This window comes from Phaethon aethereus (assembly GCF_964289735.1).
Source record: "Phaethon aethereus genome assembly, chromosome: 5".
Lineage (NCBI taxonomy): Eukaryota > Metazoa > Chordata > Aves > Phaethontiformes > Phaethontidae > Phaethon > Phaethon aethereus.
In genome coordinates this window covers 37,892,880-37,919,997 of record NC_138579.1, presented here as the reverse complement: position 1 = coordinate 37,919,997, position 27,118 = coordinate 37,892,880, and the positions used below count along the sequence as shown (strand labels likewise).

Here is a 27,118-nt window from a genome sequence, read left to right as displayed (position 1 = left end):
TCTTTTGCCCTGGTGAAGCCTACCAAGCCAACAATAAAATCTCTTTCTTGAATATAAATCAGATGGGAATTATGTATGTTCACCCTGCTACCATAATGCAAAATAAAAAGGTATTTCTGGAGAATATGAACGTTATGTGTGAGTTGACGGAGAAAGGATTCTTGTACAAATTAGATCACTAAATGTGAGTATGCAAAGATATTTAATTTTGCCCAGGAAAAAATTACTACCACCATTAGGAAAAAATTAGATTACCATTTTTAGATGGTAAATAACCTTCCAGGTCTAATAATCAATGCCAGATTTAGCTTCCAGAAGATAATAAACCATCAATAATACACAAAAGTTATGGACATCCTGCTCTGATACATTCTTGTCATAGGGATATACAAACAAGGAAAAGAAAGGGATATGCAAGAAAGGAAAGAAGATTGGAGTATTCTGGAACTGCTTAGACTGCACTTCTCCATTCTCCGTTGAGTGGGAGCAATCTTGGAGACCCTGCAAATGATTCTCAAAAGGGAGAAGGAAAGGATAAAAAGCAATTGAGATTCATTGATGGTTCTTAATGCAACCAACATGTTGACAGTTGTTGAAGGCAATGAAAACCAAATAACTGTGATCACTACAGAAAAAAAGTCTTTTCCCTATGAGCCCTTGCTTTTTTTTTTTTTATAGAGATAGAGCACAATAAAAGAATAATATAATGAACTAGTAATAGGCTGCCTTGCCGATTAGGTTATTATTTATTCCTGAACTCTGGAGTATAAGCATCCAAAGACTAAAAAGCAGTGAAAGAACCTTTTGGCACTTATAAGATAATCCATTAGTGAAATAAAAAGGCCATTCTCTTCAAAGGGAAGACCTTTTCAGGCCTCAGTCTAAGCAGAATCTCTCTTCCAGGCCCAAAGGATTACAGCTATTACACAACACTGGGTGAACGCTGTTATCATAGAATTTGATGAGCTATCCTCTGCTCCCATTGCATTGTTGATGAAGAACAACTCACATTAGAATTATTTCTTTCCCCAAGAGCGGAAACTTTCTGGTCATTTCTCCTTTGGAACGTTTTTAAAGATGTTCATTTTTTCTTCATAGATATTAACAACAAAATTACTTGAAGTCAGGTGGTAATAAAAGCATTCAAAATCCTAAAGAGATTTCAGAATTGCCTTCCAACTGCTTCTGCAGCTGGTATAAATGAAGCTAAATTCTGCCAGGATACTCAGGTTGTTCAAACATGCCTTTATAGGTATTGGAAATCTCTCAGGCAAAATAATATGCAGAATGTCAAACGTTTGACAACGTTACAGCATTTTTGCGCAATTCTTTGTATTGTAACCTCCATTGTTTCTAAGGTCCTAAGTTCTTGGAAATTATTTTGTGCTATACAGAAAGATATGCTAACACTTTGTTATAGGACAAGGTTATATACATAAAATAAAAAAATGTATATCCTTCTGAGCTGACTGAGGTAGAGACACCTTTGTAAGAAGTCTGCCTAATTTGATAAAGTTGCTGCAAATGGAGCAAACAAAAGCTTAATAAAGCAACTGCTTCATAGAAGCAATATATCTCAATTTAGTCTCAAAGTGTTAACAAAGCCATAGAGGCTAATTAGGACACAAAGTTCAAAGCAATACATGAAAAAAGCTGAAAAAGGTGATTCTGAGCAGAATCGTTTGTCATCTCTTGTTTTGGTAAAGACATATGCCAAACTTCACTTGACAAAATTTAGGAATCATAAAAGAAATGCTAATCAGTACTATCAGAATGAGAGAAGTATAGAATGCTTTCTGCTAAAGGAAGAGCAATCCTGACAAATGCTTGCAGTGATCATATTGAGTCTCTTGACTGCTGCAGAGAAAGTCTTGGTATATTGAGAAATGCTCTCCAGTCCCACAATTTCCAACACGCTCCTTCTATCCGCAACTATTTTCCTGTGACTGAGAGTTTTCAAACAAACACTACTAATTCCAGAGTAAGAAACACTTGCATTACGCATGTCACCTATACAGGTACTCTTTGCACGTAATCTTGAAGGAATGATGGCTTAATTAATTAGGTGTTCTGACAACGAATATATTTCTACCGTATGCTTCGTTGCAAAAGCATGATCTGTGCCAGAACCGAAAGCTGCAGCACTGAAGGAATAGTCATCGTCAAGTGAAGCCCTTAGCAGCACCTGCCTCAAGAGGAGTTAATGATTTATAAACTCTTAACTACTTAGGACAAGACAAATCAAATCTTAGTGTCCTTTTTAGTAAAAGTTTTTCTTACAGTTTAAATTCTAAATCTCAGGTGATTTCTACTGTGCTAATCTTAGCAGTCATTTTTCACCAGAAGTAATCCTTTTGAGGTAAGTATTTCAGAGAGTATTTTTCAAATTTGTTTTGAAATTGTTTTCACTTACTTTATCTGAAGTTGATATTAAAACTTCATAACTATCTGGAAGACGACTTTATTTTAAACGTCACAATTAACATACAGATATCGCAATTACCCATTTATGAAAGTATAACGAATATTTCATGCCTCTCTCTTCTCGTTTCCCTTAAAAAGAATAGAGAGAAAATACATATACAGTTTCTTCTGAGTAGTTTTCCAAAAGGATAAGCAAGGAGTCTCAGTAATTATGGAAATGTTTATGTAGTACAGTTGTAGGTACCGCAGGTCCTAGTGAAAAAAGTGCATTCCCATTGTTATTCATGTGCTCAAATCAGACAGATAGCGGAGGTTACGCATATCACCTGCCTGCTGCTTCACAGGAACAGAACCCTCCTTGCTAAAGCATGAGTCATTCCTAGAGCTGTGAAACCACGGAAAGCCCTCTGGACTAGGAAATACTTGTTTGTTATTTTAAAGATGTAAGAAGACACACATGGTAACCTTTATGAGAATCTGAAGTTATTTATATACTTCAAAAAAAAGTTGTATAAAAAATAATGAGTCTTTCCGACTGTTTATCACCCACTTCATATGCTATTATTCTAGTCTGTTACATGAAAATGTTTATATAAGTAATTTTTGGGGTTTTATTAATTGCAAAACTTACCTTTCTGGACATGTTAAAATCACATTACAGTCATCTGCTTAATGAAACTTAGAATAAAGATATCATCACAATAATTAAAAATACCATATTGCCCCTTTAAAAGAGTTGTAACATCTCCCACACATTCTACTTTGAGGATTATGATGCATACAGTATACGTTATCTCTGGACTACTACTACTTTCTCTTGTAGAGACAACTGCCACTTCAGTGCTGAAGAGCGCTGAAGAGCCTACAGAGGCAGCAGAGTCATTGAGATAGTATTTGCAGTAAGAGAGAGTAGGTGGAATTAGTGGATGAAGGAAAGTATGCAATAAATTTTATCTGTGAGCAAGAACTGGGCAATGCCCTCCAGAAATTAAGGACCACACAATGTTCTATTTATAATATTGTAGGGATCCTGACCGGGACACCGTTGTACATCAAGGCGTTAGTGATCCATGTAACAGTTCCCCTGCAGCTCCCACAGCAGGCTGTGCTGTGCTCCACGTCCAGCGTGGTCTTCAGGTCTGTGTCATGCTGCCCAAACCCCTTGGCCAAAGGACACACTCAGCCACCTCCTTGTGACTGAGAAGCTGGTAGGCAGCTCCCACTCAGTACTGGTGATTACACCACCAGCATGGCCCTTCCCTTATCTAACAGCATAGCAAGAATTTCTTATGAGTGGAGAAATCCATTCAGGGACTGATCCAATGCTGCATGAGCACAGATTTCCCAGAATCTGAAGGGAGTAAGATTTATTTGCTATCTATATTCCTCCTCTTATTCTGCCTTATTAAAGCAGATATTTTATTAAGCCATTTGTTTCTTACTGAGATCCAGAAAGAACCTGGCACCATCCCTCCCTCTTACCAGTCCCAGTGCAGAACAAACACAAACCCAGAATTCCCTTTTCACGTCAACACTCATCACTTCTGAGTCCACAGGAGAAGCCCTTCTTTTTTCTTGCAATTACTAAGCAAGTATTTTCTGTCCTGTAAGAGTTCTCTCTGCAGGCCTGGTAATATCTGTGATATTTGAAGACATTAAAAAGCAATCAAATATTTTTTTCTTCTGCTAAGAGTTATAAATTTATAGTTAAATATCAGGTCTACCAGGAATCCAAAAATTCTATAGCAGCAATATTCCAAGAGCTTTTACATTTGTACCCATGAATCTGAGCACTTTATTTGACACTTTGTCCACTTGGAACTTTTAGTTTTGGAGCTGTAACCATCCATACCAATCAACTCTAAAAATGCAGCCAATTTCCAAGCCACTGTAGCTATTCCTTCCCAATTGTCACAGATCATTTAGTAGTCCATTAAGTCTCTAGCTGCTGTTTCAGCTTTCACTTCTGTCTAACTCCAAAAGCAGAGATATTTTTAGTAGGAAACTCTAAGCTTTATTTGTCTGTCACCCAAATATCAAAGTACCTTCAAGATAACATCATGAGAGCATTGGCTACAGCACATATATTTCATTGGAATGAGCATACAGCTCTCTGCAAAAAAACTCAACTGTACAAAGACATTTTTTGTCAGACAGCTCATAATTTTCTATCTCATTCTTTGCATTTTGGGAAATTTGAGTTTCATATAGCTTAGCTTTGAACCTTTAGAAATAAATCTAATGATAATTATGATAAAACTGAGGCAACAGAAAAGCAGACTACCACTTCACTTAAATATACTCAATCAAAGGTCATAACTAGCAAGTTAACATCTGGCCATCCTCATCTGCAGTATTCACAAAAGAATACTATTTTGCTTAGGAAATAATTTCAGGCTAATAGAATAAACAGACTTCACCTCTTTAGGCTCCTTTTATTATAATGAATTTTTTATAGGGAGATATTAAATTTCTCACCAACTGATTTGTAGAAAAATTTTCATCAGTAATCTCTGTTCTTTGGATAGATTTCAGTGTCTGACTGAGGTCTGATAAGAAAATGTTTAGTTCTTTTACAAACTCTGTACTTTGGATGTTACCATCAGTTCCCTGCAGATAACCTAAGACGGGGGATAAGGGTAAATCAGGTTTTCATGAGGAGTTTTGCATAAAAGAAACAGCAATGATCTCGAGAACCATTTTAAATTAACCTTTCCTAGAAGGGACAGCAGAAGGACTGTTTATACTGCACTTTCAATTTTAAATTGATTTTGTTATTTTTATTTTTTATTGGCATTGGTAAGTATTATCCACCCCGTGTTTAAAACACACTTGCTACTTCGATACTATTTGTCAGTGAGCTTGATGCATTGCATCTTATATTTTGAAACCTACAAGCTGAAGTGACTTATGTGAAATACAGTAAGTGTGCAGTCAGAGAAAAACTTGTGCCCAATTTGTTAATTTTGAAGATTATTAATTAAAACAAAAAAAAAGAGATAAAAATTGAAGATAGTTGATCATGTGTTCATTCCATGTTTCAAACATACTCAAAATACAAAATTATAAGGATAGTTAGAACTAATATTTCCCTATTATTTAGCCGTCCTCAGAAGGCAATATAAGTGCTAAAACAATGCCCAGTATTGTTTTCATTGACTGAAATCTAGAAGAGTGAATTCAAAATTCTTTTCAACAAAAGCAAGTCTGAAATTAGCCATTTATTCCACCACAGAGGAAACCTCTGATTTTTCACTTTCATTTTTCAGTTTGTATATTATGAGATTGCCATGGTTTTAGATGAATGCAACAGAATGAAGATGAAAGCAACAGAATTAGCTCAGATTTTGCTGTTGTCAAGACTATGTCACTGCTAAAATACCATTTGTCCATATATAGAATTGTTTTTTAAAGAGTTTAAGGTACTAAAATTCTGCAAAAAAATACTGAAATACAAGTTGTTCTTAACACACACACACACACAAATATTATGTTAAAACCTGTATGTTACTTCATATAAAATATTTAAATATAAAAATACGTAGTAAAAGTGCTTGGTTACCCAAATGCATGAGGTGTATCTCAGTTGTTTTAATTAAAGCAAAATGGCAAATATAGGGAACTCTGCAATTATGATTAAAGCTTAATGCCTGTATATCAGCTATTGGCTGAACAGCCAGAATGTGTGTCCTAAGTGCTTTCCATAGTTAGGTCTGCAGAAAATACTTAGTGACACAAAACCTCATAATTCCCTTTATCTGTGCACTTCTATTGCTTATTTCTTTTGCTGGGTCTCTCAGAAGTCAACTCAGTGCATGTGAAAGCTTTAATTACACCCGGAGCATAATACTTCACAAATACCCTTTCCCCCCCCCCCCCCCATTTTTGAAACACAACCATTCCTTTGGTCTTCTCACCTACAGAAGCATTCACAGTTCTGCACCATATTTAGAGACATTTGGAACTTTTGTATGTAATGCAGTTCTTCACAGTTCCCTGATTTTAAACCTAGGCATCCTCCCTTCAATGCAGCCTGAGGATAATTGTCTGTTGTCTTTTACAGCCTCAAGGTACTCTGTAAACTAAAGTGTTAGCTTCAGTGCCCCAAATGACACCCAGCTTTATTCTTTATGCACTGCCTTTTTTATATAGCATTATTCTCTAGAAATTTTTATTAAAATATAGCACTCATTCCTTGCTCCAAATACATAATGAATGGTTGTTTTCCATTCAATCAAACAAGGACAAGAATTTTAAAACACCTTGATGTTAAGCTCTTATCTTCATAAGGTATCCCCAGATACATAGCTTCATTTTCAAGAATGATAAATGTTAGGTAATTCTCACTTATTTTAAATTATGTTCAACTACCAAGTCCATTTCACTGGTAAGAATGCAGAAGAACCCTTTAAAATGACAGGACTGAGCAGTATAAATTTCCACAGGGGTTCAGCCTATTTGTTAATAGAGACGTTTACGTCATCATGCTACCGAAGCAACAAAGTGAAACTGTTACAATATTTGTAGTTTTAAAATACAAGGCTATTTTGATAGAACATAACAACAGGAACAAAGAGGATGATAAATAGGAGAACATAGAAATGTCAGTCTATGCAGAAATGGTGAAAGCCAATATGTGTGTTACCTTTGCAGTCTGAACATTCCACATAATCTTGTCAGAATGATGAGGCAGCTAAAATTGAACACAAATGTTTCTGACAGAACAATCCTAGAAACCCTTGTGTATTTTTTTAAGAGAATATTTTAAAAAATTGAACTCTGCAACCACTGCCCCTTTACTGAACTCTGATGATCCAGTGGCATTCTCTCCCTTATACATTTCTCTGGAGAACAATTAAGTCACATAATTTCTGAAATTCTACTATAATTGAAAGGTACAGAAACAGTGTTACAGTAAGTAACATCAAAATGCTAGCTACTTTATCATGGGAGTATCCAGAAAAAGAACATATCAAAAGCGCAGAGATAATGAAAAAGAGAAACGTTAAACTTTAATCTTGTATCACTGTTTAACTTGAAATGAATCATTTTTCTTGCCTAGATAGACACTTGCTAGGAAACGCTTCCATAGGGAGCTCAAAGATATTCCAGAAGAGCAAATATTTGCCACAGCAAACTACATTACGTGTATTGTGATATCAAAACATTCTGTTCAGCAAACTACTTAATCTTGCATCCAAATATATACTACTACTGCTGTCCAATCAAATACATAATTAGTGTTGTCTCCACACACCATGGAAAAATTATTGGCTTTTGTTACAACCAAAGGTCTCTGAGATAATCTGTCCACATCAATCCCACCTCCTTAGGAACCTGATGCCTGCACCCAAGATGGGTCCACTTCATTCAGGCAACACCTGCACTCGCATCTGTCTTCTCCTCACCCTGTGCCATCACTTCTCAGCTCCCTTATGTACAAGCCATGAAAAAAAATAGTTCCATAAACTATGGCTCACACAAACTAAACAACCAGATCAAATACGATGGTTATCAATGCTAATTAACACAATAAGGCTTTTTATCTCAGAAAAAAAAATGGAGGAAGCTCTTGGGAAAGCTTTTTTCTCCTGTGTGCTTGTGTTACAGCAGCAGACTTCAGGGGAAGAAGCCTGTTAACATATCTGCTGGGCTTTCTTACTTGAAACTGTTGCTATATAGTATTTTTAAATGTGGAATAAACTTCTTCCTGCAATTTTTTTCTGGATCCTTTTAACAACCTATTAATCCTATCAAGAGGATCTTCATTAAGACACCAATGTGTTCAAATAACATTTCTGTGGTTTTTTGCAATTTTATAAACACCTCAGATGAAATTTTGAACGCTGGGTTATTTTCTCTAAACTATGACAGGCACAAAAATCAAATAACTTGGCTCAAACCCAAACTTATGTAAACAAAAAGTGTGGGAGAATTCAAAATGACTCTTAAGAATTCTATTATCTATGGAGTGATTAGTACAGAGCAATCTAGAAACCAGCTAATCAGGGCTGGTTTTCATTACTTACTGCTGTGATGCTCCCTGAACCAGTAAATCATTCCAATAATCTAGACCAGCGTCTCCAAAGTGTGGTGAATGCAAGGTGGTGACTAACCTGATCTCCTCTATGACAAGGTCATCCACTTAGTGAATGAGGGAAAGATGTTGTCCACCTAGACTTTAGTAAAGCCTTTGACACCATTTACCACAGCATTCTCGTGAAGAAAACAGCTGTTCATGGCTTGGATGGACACACTCTTCGCTGGATAAAAAACTGGCTGGATGGCCGAGCCCAAAGAGCTGTGCTGAGTGGAGTTAAATCCACTTGATGGCTGGTCACAAGTGGTGCTTCCCAGGGCTCAGTACTGGGGCCAGTTCTGTTTAGTATCTTTATCAATTATCTGGACGAGGGGATCAAGTGCACACTCAGTAAGTTTGCAGATGACACCAAGTTGGGCAGGCCTGCTGATCTGCTCGAGGGTAGGAAGGCAAAACTACAGGCTTGGGGAGGAGTGGCTGGAAAGCTGCCCTGGGAGTGCTGGTCGACAGTTGGCTGAGTATGAGCCGGCAGTGTGCCCAGGTGGCCAAGGCAGCCAACAGCATCCTGGCCTGTATCAGAAATAGTGTGGCCAGCAGGAGTAGGGAAGTGATTGTGCCCCTGCATTTGGCACTGGTGAGGCTGCACCTTGAATCCTGTGTTCAGTTTTGGGCCCCTCACTACAAGAAGGACACTGAGTTGCTGGAGTGTGTCCAGAGAAGGGCAACGAAGCTGGTGAAGGGTCTAGAGCACAAGTCCTACGAGGAGCAGCTGAGGGAACCGGGGTTGTTCAGTCTGGAGAAGAGTAGGATGAGGGGAGACCTTATCACTCTCTGCAACTACCTGAAAGGGGGTTGTGGCGACAAGGGTGTTGGTCTCTTCTCCCAGGTAACAAGTGATGGGATGAGGGGAAACAGACTCAAGTTTCACCAGGTGACAAATGGATTGGATATTAGGAAAAATGTCTTTACTGAGAGAGTGGTCAAGCATTGGAACAGGCTGCCCAGGGAAGTAGTTGAATCACCGTCCCTGGAGGTATTTCAAATACGTGTAGATGTGGCACTCAGGGACATGGTTTAGTGGTAGACTTGGCAGTATTGGGTTGATGGTTGGACTTGATGATCTTAAAGGTCTTTTCCAACCTAAATGATTCTATGATTCTCTGATCCACTGGGGTACAGGGAGAAAATATTAAACATACATATATTGGGGGGTGCATGCTCAAAAATTCTTTACTGATGGGGTGCACAATCAAGAAGTTTGGAGATCGCTGATCTATACAATTTTTTTTTTTTAAATACTAGTCTGTCAGCATGGCTGGGCACTTTATAAGCACTTAGTTTAGACAACAGTGTTTCACTGGTAACAACTGTACTATATTCTGAATTTCACATTATTTGTAACTTTGATATATTGTGGTATGTGAATATATTCTGTGCTGGAGGCTGCAGTCACATCCACCATAGCCTGTTAGTTCTAAAGAGCCGTGCACTTCTGACAGCTCTCTGCTTACCAGACTTGGGTTCATATTGCAAAGTAATCTTTAAGGATATGAACTGGAATACTTTCACATAAAACTTATTTGGAAGATGGACTTCAGCAACACATGTAATCCACTCCAGCTGTTAACAGGCACACAGTTCACAGAATCACACTACAAATAGTTTAAAATAAAATGTATCAAAGAACATATGAAATGGATGCTGGATCTCCAGCACCAAATTCTTTACTTTATAGATAGATGCTTTTTATTGGTTTGCATGCCTTGGTAACACAGACATTCAGTTCTTGGAACTCGTGGTGCGGCAGCTAGAGCTAATGAAGGCATTTTTAACTTTGTCTCCACACACTTTGCTCTGATTTTGTTTAGCTGGAAGACATCCATTTGTGGAAGCCTTTAGGGTATCAGTTAAGCCAACATTCCAGCTCTGTGCGCTGTGCAGTGTCAGAGATGAGATGAGCTACCTACCCAACATAAGCAATAAACACAGAATCTACTTAAAACTTTCCATTTTATATTTGTGCTCAGATACAGCTCATCAGCATGAAATTTCATCTAGATGAATCTTGTGCATCTGATTAAAAAAAGCATCTGAGCAAACAAAATGCCTCTAGCCACATGGTTCAACACATTTTATACCATTCCCTTATGATATTTCCTTGAAGGAAGTTTTTAGTTCGTTTTCTGCTAAAAACATTTCATGTTTCCTATTCTGCTTCAGACAGCAGACCTTACATATGATAGGGTAACTAACAGGATTAGGGTGCCACAAAAAATGTTAATTATTAGAGAAGTTTAATTAGGTGTAATCACACACTGAAGTACGAAGCATCACTCTATTAATACAGTGTACAAGCTTGCATATCGCAAGGAGGTGTATGTAGTCTTTGGTGTCCTCCTACTGTGTTTTTCCAATCAAGCCATTAAAACACAACATAAAAAAGCATCTAGATAGAAAACATACCATGAAAGCAAAATAAACTACGCTATTTTAGCAGAATTATCTGCCATCTACCAGTTACAAACCTTTTTCAGAAAAATAGAATCTACTGAACCAGTGTCTGATGGAGAGATGACTGCTGTGTTATAACCAGATGAGGTTTCAGCTTCAGCGGTTTTAAGTGAATGCTTTCTGTTTTTCCATTATTAGGAACACCTTCCCCCCCACCCCCCAGTCCCTTACAATCACTAGATTATCACCCAAGAGAAGACATATAGTCAAAGCTCCAGTGCCTGCTTTCAGGCAGTCTTAAAATTTGCATAAATTAAGCATAAGAGTTCATTTTAAAAGTGCAGTAGAAATCAGGAAGAATGTTGCTGAAATGCAACCAAATGTGACACTTTTGAACATTTCTGTCTCAGTATCTTTATCTGTTCCTCATACGGAAGTGCTTCTATAAATTATATAATTTTTATAATCTGACTCTAAATCTTTTTCAGCCCTACTGTGTTATTTTTGTGATTAGGGAATCAGCCCTTCACACACCATTGTGTGTGGGGCACCACAGCTCATACATAACAGAAAAGGTTTTGCATTATGGTCTTGGTTACTTTCCTAGTAGTTCCTCACAGTCTTTCTGGCTTTTTCCGCCCCCTTCAGTTGTTCCTGAGCACTGAGTAACCACCTCAGCATGCTTCTCATACCTCATTCTTGGATTACAATAGTGAAATTAGAGCCCCCTATTTTATATACAAATTTAGGAGTTTTTCACACTTCCCATATGCATCACTTAACATTTACTTCCATGGAATTTCATGAGATTGAAATACTGAGGATTGGGTGACAATGTCCTTATTTGCAGTTATACTTAATTTCTCTACAAATAATAATTGTCATAATTCACTATGACACCACCTGTAAATAGCTGTAGAACCTGAAGTTTAAAAAAAAAAACAAACCCACAACTGAACTTCTTTTTTCCTGTATATATACAGTACCAGTATTCATCTATTTTGACAATCGTAAAGGGAAAGAACTTTCAGAAACCTATTTACCACAAGAAAAGATCATAGTGTAGATCTCCCTCAATCTCCGTCAAGTCCCTAACCAATTATGACATTATGACAGGACAACATTATATTTCCCTCATAGATCTCAAAAAATAGTCATCAGAATACATTCACATAGGGTAAATACAACCAAACAAAACTTAATGTAACAGATCACATGGAAAATTATTAGGGCTTTTATATAGACTTGATTTACTTATATACTTGCCAAAAGCTATTTGCTGCTTAATGAAGCTGAGCTATGTTTTCTCTTCTCAGTCAAGCTAAGTGAGATCCCATTTAAGAACTGACTTTTCCAGTGAGAACGGAAGCCACTGAAAACATTGCCCAGTATACTGGGTCAGATGAAAAGCACAATAACTGTGTTAGAGCAAGTAAGAAGATGCCCCGAGACCTAACTAGGTTTCAGCTGATGACTGGTACAGAAATATGTATTTAGCAAAAATAGAAAATGAAAGAAAGCCAGGAGGAAATCAGAGAAAATTGGTTACTACATCCACAGAGAGAAGCAGTGATATTTTTTATTCTGGAAAACAACAAGAAATTTGAAATCTCTTGTTGTTTGTTTCTAATGTATTTAGTGAAGAAAGATTTAATAGACAGACATGACTGTGGTCATGAAAAATCTGATACTCGTCAACCTCCCCTGTTAAGGGCAACAGCACCAAGAATGCTTAAATGTTGGGATACCAGAAAGGCTTGAAATATCAACAATATACTGATTTGTCCTGTAAATTAACTTCCAGTTGTTTTTCTTTTTTCATCCTACAGATACTTCTCTCTTTGCAGAAGAACTACAGAACTATTTTGTTTGCTTTGGAAAGTAAATAATAATATTACTAAAATGACTTTATGTTATTGGCATGGCATTTCAACTTAAATTGATGCATCATCTTCCTGCCCTTTTGTTCCCCACGCTGCAATATGCTATCATCTGCAAAACACAGGCTAAACTTCTTATGGGTGTTCATAAGACCAAATTTCACAATAAAATATAAAATGCATTAGTTTAAATCCTTCTCACATTAGAACAGGAATTACTAACAATACTTCAGCATCTTCTATATTCAAGACAGCTTGTAAAAGGAAGGTAGCTTGGTGAGGTAGTCTCCCCTGTCATTTCTGGAGCCATGCAGTCTCCGAGGCCACAGAGCCTATGAAATAGAATATGGAAGACAGCAGGAAAACAAGAAGTTTAATAATTCCTATTTCCATGTGGAAAATCAGTGAGTATACTTTTTCCATCCAAAACATCTAGGCATTTGATGTCCTTGCCAGGAAAGCACTGGAGTGCCTGTGATACACTCAGCAGTCCTAATGGTGATCAGAGTTTGATCACTAACAGATGTAAAGAAATTTGGGCAACCCCCAGATACTTGCTAATGTCTCTTCCAAATCAAAAAAAGTCAATCAGCCTCTTCAGTGCCAGATGCCAAAAAGAACAGATGCGCAGCTTCCCCTGCCCCAGTTGCTTGGTTTACATCATGCACATCTCAAGTCAGAGAGGAAAAATGGGGTATGTCTGTAATACTGGTAATACCAGCAACTGCCTGGGCCTAAAAGAAATCCCACCAAATGCCAGGGAACATCCACAAGGGCAGGGCTGAGTCCTGTTGTCCAATAATCAGGGAACAGAGATACAGATGCTTCAGCCATCTCTCATTTTACATTCTTTCTGTATAGATGTTTTTTTGGCTGAGGGGTCTGCGATTGCAGCGAGTATCCATCAACCACAGAAGATGAGAGAAACAGATGAAAAGGCTCTTCAGTGAGTACTCCCTAAGGAGTTTCTATACAAAAACCTGAGGTAGCAATAGCCATAGCATTGAGAACTGTCACGTCCTTCAAGCAGAGTCTCAAACCCATCGGAGCAAAAACAATCCAAGAGTCAAAACTGATATCCACAACAACTACTGCCTTCATAGGTGGGGGAAAAAAATCCCACAATAGCAAAGACACTCATATTTCGCTGGTGTGAGAGTGTGCCTGGACGGTGTTTCAGGCTTGCACAGCCAGGCTTAGCACCAAAAACCCAGATTTTAAGCCAGAATCCAGTGTAATACAGACCATGTTTTCCAGAAAGACGGGAAAAATCAGTTTTAGAAGAAACAAAACTAACTTAAAACAACAAAGGACTAATGAGAAGAAAAACTGACATAACACAAGATATAAGGAAATCACAGTCAACTAGAAGCAATATAAAATAATATGATACGATATAATATAATCAGCTGTTGATAAGAACTAAAAGAACAGCACACAAATGCATGGCATGGGGGAGAAAGAGCTAAAAGCACATCATCAGCACTGCAAGGGGTGTAAATCTCTAGCCTACGTGACTCTCTACACGTGCTTATAGCATGAATGCGTACACATGGACAAACAATTAAAGAAATGTAATTTTTTGTTTCATATAATGTTTTTCACTATTTTGTCACATCATCTCACACATAAACCTTTCATTCTCTCCAGCATGGAAACAACAAAAGTCAGTAAGATCATTTAAGGATTAATACAGCAAGTAAAAACTCAAAAGCTTCTGTCATCTAAGTAATGTTATTTCATTTTTTGTGAGTCATATGTAGCTTGAAAAAGAATACTAATCATCAATTGACTCTGCTAACGCAGAATTTAGAAATTAACTCAGGAAGAAGTCTGTGTGTACATCAGGTAAAATTTAATTACAGGGGAATATGATGAGGCAAAGTTTTCTAACATACACGTCTCACTTCTCAATTGTCTTTTGAGACAATTGTGGATTCAAGGCCATAAGAAAGTCTCCCTTAAGGAAATCTAAGAACCAAGTAGAAGATCCAAACCTGGAAGTTTATAAGGGATTCTATACACTAAATTGAGAATTCAGGACAGTGTCTACTTTTTGTTACTGGTTGGGACACTTGCAAATCCTTTTAGAAACCTTCTTTTTTTGGCTGCAGGAACAAAATGAAACAGTCTACTGGAGGGTCAGACATTGAGTGCATGTTAAGAGAGTTAAAAGACAAACCCTCAGTTTTAGCCAACACACAGTCCAGCATGACTAGTAATCTAATCACAAAGGAACACACATGACCATCACACATTGCCTCTAAATCTTTTTCAACTTGTATCTGTGAGCTTTGGAGTCTGTGGAAATACTATTTGTTAATGTTCATTAGGCATTCAGTTGATAATATCCTTTTATGTCATGCTACTCAGTAAAAGCTCTTGTGCCATGAGTTAGTAATTCTAACCTGAGAGGTAGAAGAAGGAAAACATTGGCAGAAAAACTGAGAAACAGAATTGTCCTTCCTGCAAGGTAAATAGTAAATCTTCTTGGTGCTTTATGTTTCTCAGTAATGGGATTGGTGGGAGTGCATACTTCAAACAGCTTGAATCTCTTCCAAAAAATTCTTATTCTGAAAATCACTGGAGGGAAATCTATTTTTTGTTTGTGCCGGAACCGAACAGATACACAGAGTGATAAACTCAGCATTGTCACCAAATTGTGATGTCTCCCAACCTTTTGGAAACTTTTGTGGAGACCCTTGGCAAATGCTGATACACTCAGCAAAGGAACATCAATACAATAATGAAATAAAACACATCCAGGACTTCACTTTGTGAAGCCTCAATATTTTGAGCCACAGTCCTGTTCTTATGGACTATCCAACACAGTGCTAATGACTACCTTTCTTTCATTCTTGGTTTTTGATACAAGACTATAAACCCACACTTGTTGACAAAATGCTACTTATATTTTTCCACACATGGATAAACATGAAAATGCTTTCAAGGATCGAGGCCACTGCCTCTTGTCTGCACACAGAGGTTGCACGAATTTCATCAGCTGCTCCTACCAGCATAAAGAACAGATTCTGGCATACAGTATTATGTAGGTATATGACACCACAAGGTCTACAAACCAGATTATCTCAGACAAAGTCTCTGAATAGACTGATTTTATTTGTAATCATTTCAAAGGTGTACATTTTTGATGGCCGAGAGTCCAGCTTTGCTCTGAAATGCAGCTCACTGATACTGAAATCAGCTTAGTTTGTTCGTAAGATGTTCCCAAATATGATTGTGTGGAAAAGTTAAAAACTCATGAACGCTTAAGTCATCTGGAGCAACTGACCTCTAAGAAGACACAGTGTTCCCCACTTCCCTTCTGCTTATTTCCCTTGCTCTCACATTTTTTAAGATTTTCTACTCTTGGATCTTTACCACTGGAGTCTGTTGCCTCACAGACTGAAGACAAACTGAAAGGAACGTGTTTCAGATATTCATGAAAAGGATTTTCATATATTAAACTATTAAGTGAACACATACTTCTAAAGAAAAAGAGAGCGCTATCCTATCATAATTCAGGAGAAAAGGTCTGTAGTCTTAAATGTAGCCTTTAATACTTTATGCATATACGCTTTCATTTAAAGAACAACTATAGAAAAATTACAGATGTTCTTTGAGGAGCATAAAGCATGTCTCTGTGTGAAACGGTGGATAACAGAACTAAAAAAAAATTCCCATATTCCTCCAGAATGGCTTTACAACTAAATTTACAAATTTACAACCAGTACTAAGAAAAATTTCTAACAAGGTTTCTTAAAATTAACTACCAGAAGAGGTAACCATTTAATCTTTTTCTCTACACTGGAATATCTGTCTCAGACCACAGGTATTACAAGAATTAAATAAAACGGCAATGTCTTTCTTGTGCATATTATTTTTATGAATTGAAGACCTGCTGCCAAATTCATTTCTGGTCTTGAGATGATGAGATACATGCATATGCCTACATGAAAAGCATATGGGGAAGCACTTAAAAAAACCCAACCAACAATTAAATTCCTTTCTGCTGTGAACTCGCAAACCAAGTATTTTTTCAGAAAATCTGTTAATGAGTGGTCTTCTCATTCACCAAGTCTTCCTCTAGAATAACAATCCTTCACAACATCATGTATTTCTTTTGTAATGCATAATGCTGCAATCAAAAAGAGCATCTCTCATGGTATTATAAACCGTAAGATGCTACCATTGACATATAAAACTATCTACAGGCACATCACACAAAACTTTCCCTCATCAGTCATAGTCATAAATTGCTCTTTACTCTTCAGGCAAACTCCACATTGTAAACAAAATCGTATTTTGTCATGAATGTCATTAACTGGAAGTAAAGAAATGTTAAGTTTGCTGTTATTCTTTTCCTCTGAAATGCAATTGCTTTAATTTCCAACCAGAAGATGTTCTTCAAAACCAGTGTTGCCTGATATGCTCACCAGTCCCTATGTACATGAAATTATTTGGCTTGGAAGACCTCTCCTTAAGGCACAACATACAACTACAGTGAATGAGGAGCAAGGCTGAAATCTGCCAATGCATTTTTGCAAGTTTGAAAAGCTCCTTGCTTACAGGATGAATGATTCTGATGAGAAGTCTAGAGAAAGTTGAAACAGTGACACTTTCTCAGAAATATGCTGTAATTCCTGTATGTACTGCCTTCATCAGTTCCTGCAATATTTTAAAACCAGCAGGTACCGAAAACGAAGTGCCACTGCTTTTAACTGGTGTAGAGAAATGGCAGGAATGCAGATGGCAGTACATCCATTTAGACATTTTCTCAGGTTTTCCTCCTCTGAAAGCTTCTCTTATTGAAGCATTGGTCCTGAAGATCCTATGATAGAAGACATTTCCACCTTTTAGAAAAGTTTTCAGGGGGAAACCTGTGTTGGTATCTTCATATGATTACCTGTTGAGCGCTCTCACTTTGGGAACCTAAGCACCTATGACAAAAATCTAGGGAAGGTAAGTTTCATCAAACTCCAGACTGATGCAGATGCTGAAGAACTGCAGTGGTGATTGGTTCCACTCAATTCTTCCTAACTTTAGTAAGGTGTATGAGGGTAGTCAAGGTACATGCTATCACTTCTGCCATAAATACTCCTAATTCATATGCCTATAAGCATGCCAGGCTACTTAATTTTGGTAAGCAGGATGCACTACTGCGATTATACCCAACACTGATCATATAAGCTCATTCACAGAACTAGGCACACATATGTACAGGCAATATTCTAGATACATAATATGATATATGATCTCACAGTACTTATATACACACAGTGAAATCACACTCATGTGCAAGGATAAATATATTCTAAACACTCCAGAATGGAAACATTATAAACACATATTAAAATTTTCTGAGTATTGCAATATGGACAAATAAATTCTCACATATATGTATGTAAGAAAGATATAGGTGATTTTTGAAATTACTAATACTTTTAGAAACATGCATTTCATTAATCTTCTAAAGATACTTTTCAACCAGCAGGTATATTAAGGCTTACAGAGTTTTTCCTCTTCCATAAACTCAGATACAGTCTCTGCTTATAATGGTGTTCTACCTAAGATATAATTACATGAATTAACAAAATCAATACATCTGTTTTCCTCATAAATTGCTTTGAGCTGTAAAAGAGATTAATTTATCACCTTTTCTACAATATATGGAAATGCTGTCAAAGAGATTTCTTATTTATTTGTCATAGTAATTATTGCTCTCTGTCTGATAAAGTACCCTCCTTTGCCACTTAAGCAAGCAGTTTACTTTGTAAGGACTACCAGAAAACATGAATATTCCAACTCCTGTGAATACATTTCAGCATCCTGTCAAGTTAAATCATACATTAAAAATGGAGCTATTCTTCTTGCATATTTCATCAAATTAAACCCCTTAACATTTCATGTTTAGTTAGGGGAGAGATAGTTGTGAGGCAAAATAACTCTGAAATACTGTGCATGGAAGAAGATTCTGTCCTCTCTACAAGTAACATTCCAGTAACCTCATTTGCTTTCTCCTTTATTTCCTCCTCTCTTACTTTTCTACTCTAATCTGCTTGGAGAGCCTTTCAGAAGTTAAGACTCCCCCTATATTTACTGCAAGGTTACCGAGTCTCCCGGTTTGCCAGCTGCTATTCAAAATATATACAAGAGAATACTTTTCCACATTTGATATAGATTTCTCCATTATACTTGCTGCTAGCGTGTCGTCAGTAGTGCCTTATTTCGGATGAGTAACACCTATTGTATTACAGCTTGAGACGTTCAATCACTTAAGTTGTGAGAGGTGGGCTGACTTCAATCTCAACCTAAAAAACACCATTACTTGAACAAGACAAGACAGCTACCAGAAACAAGTAAAGGAGGTGATTTTCTTCTGAACACTTTAAATAGCTCTGACTTAGAACAATACAATCCTCCCTCCACACTTACATGCTGGCACAACTGAGATCAATGAGTAACCCGTCCTTTGCTGTTCCCTAGGATCTCAAGCATTTAAACACCAGCTGAGTAAGAAAGAGCTGAAAAATCAGAACAGGCCTCCTTAGCAGGTGGGGAGAAAAACACGGTCCTATGACTACTGATCTTGCCTAATACAGCAAGTTCCTAAAAATAAAATTATTTCTTATTTCCCAGCATTCCATTTTCCTTTGTTCACTGAACTCAGTTCACACAATGAAGCCAGAAATACCAGCTTCCTTTTCTCAGTCTTCAATGTTAGCAAAATGTCAGTGGATTTGGATTTCTTCTATTAAAGGAAAAAGATTAGGGTTTTCATCATTTTTGTTTTTATAGTTCTGGTGCAGTTCTCTGAACATCATGAAAATATTACACAACACTAATAAGTTTTGAAAACCTTCTTTCTAATACCAAAGTCTAAACATTGGATCTACCCTAATAAATTACGCTCCTCTTAATAATTCAAGATAGAGTCATCCATGAATCTCAGAGAAGAAAAATACATTTTGATCATGGCTGAGTGATAGCTTTGACGGATGCAGATACAGGCAGCCACTGTGTTTGCTTACAGTGGGTTTGATGCTAACTGAGGATGAAAAAATCTTCACAACTTTACACATTGCGAAGTCATGTACAGATCAGATGATTATGCAACAACCTCCCTTTACTACATTTTAAACTACTCTTGACTCCCTTCGCACAGCTAAAAATGAGTATATGAAACAGCACAACAGGTTAAGTAACCATAATGAACAAGCAATATGCCAGACTGATTGACTACCAATCCAAATGAATAAAGAACAAGCTACACAGACCATGCTACCAGATCTAAGCCAAATTCCCATCTAGTACCCATCTTTTCTCCACTGAAGAACAAGACTGACACAAATCGTTGAAGTACCTTCCATGAGTGGACTCAGCTAAAGTGAGTTTTGTTATAACGCACACTGCATTGGAAGTAAAATTCAGTACTTATTGTTGTCACTCCCCAAAAATCAAAGAGCTTTTAATATTTTTGAGTACCAATGATGTCATAGTGTCCCCTTCTTAAGACAGATAATATTGAAAAAAAAAGGATGTGTTTTTGACCTCAAAAGCCAAAGAACACAAATTTATATTTATTTTTTGTTATAAAAATATAACTCAGTGTTCACAGTAGTCCTGCACCTGTCTTCAGGTAACAAAACTGAGATATGTTGAATTACACAAGTTTTTGGCATCAAACAAACCCTAGTGAAGTCAACTTAAGCTGAAGGTAAACTGTACTTGTAAAAATAACTAGAGTTCTATTTTAGATGCCTAAATATGGATGTAATAATTTTACTTTAGTCACCTTTTTTCCCTTCTGTGATACATTAGAATTGAGTGGACAATAAAATGTTCCAGCAGCTTAAATATATTCATCAATTAATAAATCAGAAGGAAACTATTATTAAGTTGTTTATGACCAAATAATTTTAAGATTTCAACAGATAGTTTTTAGGGTTTTGGACATATAAAGAAATACCAAGATGAATGTCTACAGAAAATATATTTTATCAATTAAAAGAGGGACTTAAAATGCCTGTAAAGGACAAGGGTTCAATTTTATATTTAATTTTTAGTTTAAGATATTTTTCCAGATAAGTAATCAATTCATGTAATCAATACTAATAATGATCCTTGTTTTCTATATTCAGAATTTATCAAACAGGGTAGTAAAGAAAGGCCATATACAATTTGTGCACTTCAAAGCAAGAAATAACATGGCTTTTTAATATAACATTTCTGTAATTCTCCAAGCAAAGAAATTCAGTGTTGAAAGGCAGTAATACTGTACCTTGATTTCTTCTATTTCATCTGGCACTATCTTGTATGCTGATATAGTCCCACCCAACCTGAAATCAGGAAAAGAAAAATGTTCTCTGAAATCAGAAGAAAGGTATTCTCAAAAACAGTAACACAAAGCACAGCATGTTAATGGTGTCATGAATTGTTCCAAAACACAAATATGCCTCTTACCAGTTGAAAGGTAAAACACATTAAATCCCAAAACAACAGAAAAAAAAACCCTTTTTCTTTCTTTAGCCAAAGAAAAATCTTAATGTGATTAACACAAACATTAGGAACAAGGCTTCCTTTACTAGCCTGAAAGATAAGAATTAGGTCAACCAAGCAGAATTACCATCATCATGATGTCATCCTTTACATTAACAGCATCAGTCATCATATTCTACGATTTCTTGTTTGTTGTGTAAGTCATATGGATGAGTTTAAACACGTGAAGCCTGATGTGCTTTGTGTTCAGTATTTCACTAAGCTGCTATACAGTCTTAAATACATTCAAATACAATTCTAGAAGTGGAATTTTTTTAATCAGACATGCATAGACCTCACAAAGCACGCAGACTCTATGGCTTCCATATTTGAAAAGTCTCTGGAGTTCACAACTGGTACTAAAAAGTGGGTTGCATGCAATAGTTGGCACTGATGTAGAAAAATAGGTGGTTTTGTTCCACATTGAACTTACTGAACTTACTTGTCTACATCCTGCAAAAGTTTATGGTAAAGAATAGTTCACATACTGAATATGCATGAATAACACATACTATAAATGGTGGTAAGTATTACATTTTCCCCAGAGGCATGCAGACATGGCTTCTTTTATTTCATGAAACAGTATCATTGATAGTGACAATTCCGACCTAAAAATATAACTGCACTAATGACCTCCCTGCTGGCTCTGCACAGCAACACTAGTCATTTTCTGGGTTCTACAGAAATGGAAAACACATAAGAAACTTTTTATTGTAAAGCAGTAAACAGCTATCAAATGTGTATTTATATTATCTCCCTATTGTTGGATGTTTTCCTTCTGATTGTCAGCATTTCTATACAGATGTATTTCCTTATATTCAATCTTGAAATTATTACACATATTGTTTACTCAACCTAAAAAGGGGAGAAGAGAATAACACAGAAAATACATTAAGATTTTCCCCATAAATTCTAACTTTCCGTATCTCTACAAGTCACTCAGAGAAATTAATGATTTGAAGGCTTCAGACAGAACATGAAGTCTGCGTAAGTAATATGTCTGCATAAGTAATATCAACTATGATGTCCGAGGTAGAGACAGGGTCCAGACATTGCAGCATTAGAACTCACCATTTCCTCTGCAACCTGGAAGTGCTCAAGGTCAGGCTGGATGAGGCTTTGAGCAAGCTTGTGGAAGGTGTCCCTGCCCATGGCAGGAGAGTTGGAACTAGATGATCTTTAAGGTCCCTTCCAACCCATACCATTGTATGATTCTATGACTTCCATTGCTGTTAATCATCACTAGAGTTCAAAGTTGGAGAGAAATGAAACTTGTTTTTGCCAATGAAAGTACAAACATGAGCTTTTATTCTTCACTATTTCTGACCTTTGTTCAAATGGTGTTTCAAGGGATAGCTGTAAGAAATTGGTGTTAACATCATGACAAAGGTTTGTTTCATCATACCATGACCAGGAATGGCTCAGATCAGTGCTTGTTACTGCTGTACATGACCAGTCCTATTGCTACTGGAATGAGGTCCATCAGAAAATAGTTTTTATTTAGTTCTTTCAGATCTATTCCTGGATGCACTCGGGAGTATCCAAAAAATAACTTCATTGACTTTCTATCCTCTAGCAAAAGAGGAAGACAGAGCCTCTGCTGCCAGCACTCCACCAGCAGAGAAATCCACCTGGCAGATTTCTTTATTGGCAACCCCTGGCACAACTATTAAGCGCTTCCTTTGAATACATCAGAAAAAAAAATTACAAAATCAAAATTATTGACTAGGTAAACTCATCTGGCTTGCTTAAAACATTAATTAGCATCATTTTCTGCAAATATTTCTGAAAAGTTTTGTGTCATGAGTTTAACATACTCTGCCATTACTGAAACTTGGTGGGATGAATCCCATGACTAGAGTGTGGCTACTGATGGCTACAGGCTGTTCAGAAGGAAGGGCAGAGGCGTTCCCCTTTACATCAAGAAATGGACAGAGTGTGAAGAACTGTCTCTGAAGAATAGCCACGAGCAAGTCAAAACCTTATGGGTAAGAATCAGAGACTGCAGCAAGAAAGGGAACCTCGTGGTTGGTGTCTACTACAGGCTGCCTGATCAAGGGGAGTCTATTGATGAAGCCGCCTTACTCCAGCTACAGGAGGCATCATGCTCGCAGGCTCTTGTCCTGATGGGGGAATTCAACAATGCTGATAACTGCTGGAAAAGTAGCACGGCGAGCTGTAGGCAATCCAGGAGACTCCAGGAGTGCCTGGAGGATAACTTCCTATGTCAGGTAATAAACAGTCCTACCAGAGGGGATGCCATACTGCACCTGTTGGTCACCAATGCATGGGAGCTAATTGGTGACATCAAGATTGGAGGCAGCTTGGGCTGCAGTCATCATGCACTGGTGGAGTTTGCAAGCCTGAGGGATATGGGGCAGGCAAAGAGTAAAGTCAGGACCCTGAATTTTAGGAAAGCAAAATTCCAGCTCTTTAAGGAGTTAGTCAATAGGACCCCCTGGGAAACTGCCCTCAGGGACAAGGGAGCAGAACATAGCTGGAAGATCTTTAAGGACACTTTCCATAGAGCGCAAGAGCTCTCAATCCCCAGGTGTAGGAAATCAGGAAAGGAAGGCAAGAGGCAAGCATGGCTGAGTGGAGACCTGCTGGGTCTCCAAGGGCAAGAAGGAAATGCACAGGCGGTGGAAGCAGGGACAGGGATCCTGGGAAGAATACAGTGATGCTGCCTGGTTGTGCAGGAATGAGGTCAGGAAGGCCAAGGCATGGCTGGAGCTGAACTTGGCAAGGGATGCAAAGAATAATAAGAAGGGTTTCTACAGGTATGTCAGCCAGAAAAGGCTGATGAGCAAGACTGGGAAACTGGTAAAAACCGACAAGGAGAAGACTAAGGTACTCAACAACTTCTTTGCCTCAGTCTCCACTGTCAGTGTCTCTTCCCACACCTCTTGAGGGGATGGACTGCAAGATGGGGACCGGAGGAGCAAAGTCCCTCCCACTGTAAGAGAAGATGAGGTTCAAGGCCACCTGAGGAACCAAATCATGCACAAGCCTATGGGACCTGACAAGATAGAATCCTGAGGGCACTGGCTGATGTAGTTGCCAAGCCACTCTCCATCATATTTGAAACATCATGGCAGTCAGGTGAAGTCCCTGGAGACTGGAAAAAGGGAAACATTGCACCCATTTTTAAAAAAGGTAGCAAGGAGGACCCTGGGAGCTACTGACCTGTCAGCCTCATCTCTGTGCCTGGGAAGATCTTAGAACAGCTCCTCCTAGAAGTTATGGCTAAGGCACATGGAGGACAGGGAGGTGATCTGACACAGCCAGCATGGCTTCACCAAGTGCAAGTCCTGCCTGACCAACCTAGTGGCCTTCTATGATGGAGTGACTACATCAGGGGAAAAGGGAAGAGCTACTAGTGTCATCTACCTGGACTTCTGTATGGCCTTTGACACGGTCCCCCACAACATTCTTCTCTCTAAATTGGAGAGATGTGGATTTGATGGGTGGATAGGGAATTGATTGCATGGTCGCTTCCAGAGGGTAGCAGTCAATGGCTCAATGTCCAGATCGGTGACAAGTGGTGTCCCTCAGGGGTCCACATTGGAACCAGTACTCTTTAATATCTTCATCAATGACATAGTGGGATCAAGTGCACCCTCAGAAAATTTGCAGATAACACCAAGCTGAGTGGTGCGGTTGACACTCTACCTGAGGGACGGGATGCCATGCAGAGGTACCTGGACAAGATCGAGAAATGGGCCCACGTGAAACTCATGAGGTTCAACAAGGCCAAGTGCAAGGTCCTGCGCCTGGGTTGGGGCAACCACCGGTATCAGTACAGGCTGGGGGATGAAGGGATTGAAAGCAGCCCTGCCAAGAAGGACTGGGGGGACTGGTGGCTGAAAAGCTGGACATGAGCCAGCAATGTGCACTTGCAGCCCAGAAGGCCAACCGTATCCTGGGCTGTATCAAAAGAAGCATGGCCAGCAGGGTGAGGGAGGCAATTCTGCCCCTCTACTCCACTCTGGTGAGACCCCACCTGCAGTACTGCATCCAGCTCTGGAGCCCTCAGCACAGGAAGGACATGGCCCTGTTGGAGCGGGTCCAGAGGAGGCCACCAAAATGATCATAGTGATGGAACACCGCTCCTGTGAAGAAAGGCTGAGAGAGTTGGGGTTGTTCAGCCTGGAGAAGAGAAGGCTCTGGGGAGACCTTATTGCAGCCTGCCAGTACTTAAAGGGGACCTCCAGGAAAGATGGGGCCAGACTTTTTAGCAGGGCCTGTAGCAACAGGACAAGGAGTAATGTTTTTAAACTAAAAGAGGGTAGATTTCAACTAGATAGAAGGAAGAAATTTTTAACCATGAAGGTGTGAAACACTGGCACAGCTTGCTCAGAGAGGTGGTAGATGCCCCATCCCTGGAAACATTCAAGGTCAGGTTGGACGGGGCTCTGAGCAACCTGATCTACTTGAAGATGTCCCTGCTAATTGCAGGGGGGTAGGACTAGATGACCTGTAAAGGTCCCTTCCCACCCAAACTATTATATTGATTCTGTGAATCTGCCAAGTTGCAGTCCAAATGGTAGCATTTTAAAGTGGTTATGCATTCCTGAATCGGACATTTTCCTTGACAAAATTGCATATGCAATGTCACTGAAAATGTCAGTTACCACAATTCCACATTTTTGAAAGAGGAACACATATTAGCTGTTAGGTTACTGATTAAATAAACAATCTCTCACCTATAGCTCCAGCTCACCATATCTGTCTTAATACGTTTTCAATGCTACGTTGACATTTTAGCTTGAAAATCCAGACTTCATGAATAAATAATAACGAATTTGAAACTAAATGAGGACCAGAAATACATAAACATACAATTCTAGAAATGCCTTGGAGGTGTTTTCACATAAGGCTATACTTTCTTCATTTCAGAACATTAGATTTCACTCCATCTTTTAACTCCTGGAAGAGAGATCCACCACAGGAGATTGCCAGTCAAATCTGGCAATATGTACTATAAAGGACATAGTAAAGACATTTGACTTTGTGTATAAAGTTTTGTTGTGAGTTTCACAGACGTTTAAAGGCATCACACACACTGGGAGGATGCCTGAACTCTTCTACTGGTCACAGATATGAGATATGTGAGGAACAGAATTTTTCGTTTTACTATATAATAATGTATCTATGAGAAAAAAGGATTTAAACTGCCTATTTGGCAGCCTGTGAGTAGTGAACAATAATACATAGATAAAATCTAAAAGCAGGTTTTGTTTGGGTTTTTTTTTTACCTGACAAAATTTCTTGATTAGTTTTGATTTCATGCAAAAAATATTATGCCATACAATTCACTCGCCAAATGAACTTAAGAGGCAGAACAAGCTGTGAAACATGCTGCATACTGTTTATTCAAAACCCACAAAGCCCAGTTCATTCCAACCTCATGGTAAACACTCTGAAAAAAATTTTGAAAGCACTTAGTTTGGTGTTACCAAATTGCTATTACAAATCTCCCGCAGTCAGGTAAGTCCATAGTTTAAGGGACTACACAATGTCATGCACACAAAGGTCACTGAGAAAAACAAAAAAGTTGTGATGAAAGGACAGCAAAATCAAGGCAAACTGAAAATCAATGCATTAATTGGTATCTCTGACTTATGTAAAACTTTATATTTCGAGTATTTCTCTGAATTACATTTGTGTCACTATCAATTGTGACCTGTCTGGAAGTTAGCTTGTCATTTTGCAAATCCTTGATTTGAACACTGACACCTGAAAGAACAGAGACCAGACAATTACACACAGGAGATTTCAGCTA

General features: G+C 38.1%; 1 protein-coding gene across 8 annotated transcripts in view; it reads right to left on the bottom strand.

Moving 5' to 3' along the window:
• The window catches only part of GPHN (gephyrin), a gene marked incomplete at both ends in the record, with an annotated part of 312,397 nt that overhangs the window by 160,679 nt on the left and 124,600 nt on the right, over window positions 1-27,118 (bottom strand). For all 8 annotated transcript variants that reach the window (XM_082000102.1, XM_082000108.1, XM_082000105.1 and 5 more), the window contains one exon: window positions 21,077-21,134. In XM_082000102.1, coding sequence (XP_081856228.1) covers window positions 21,077-21,134 — 58 coding nt within the window. The remainder of the gene's footprint in view (window positions 1-21,076; window positions 21,135-27,118) is intronic.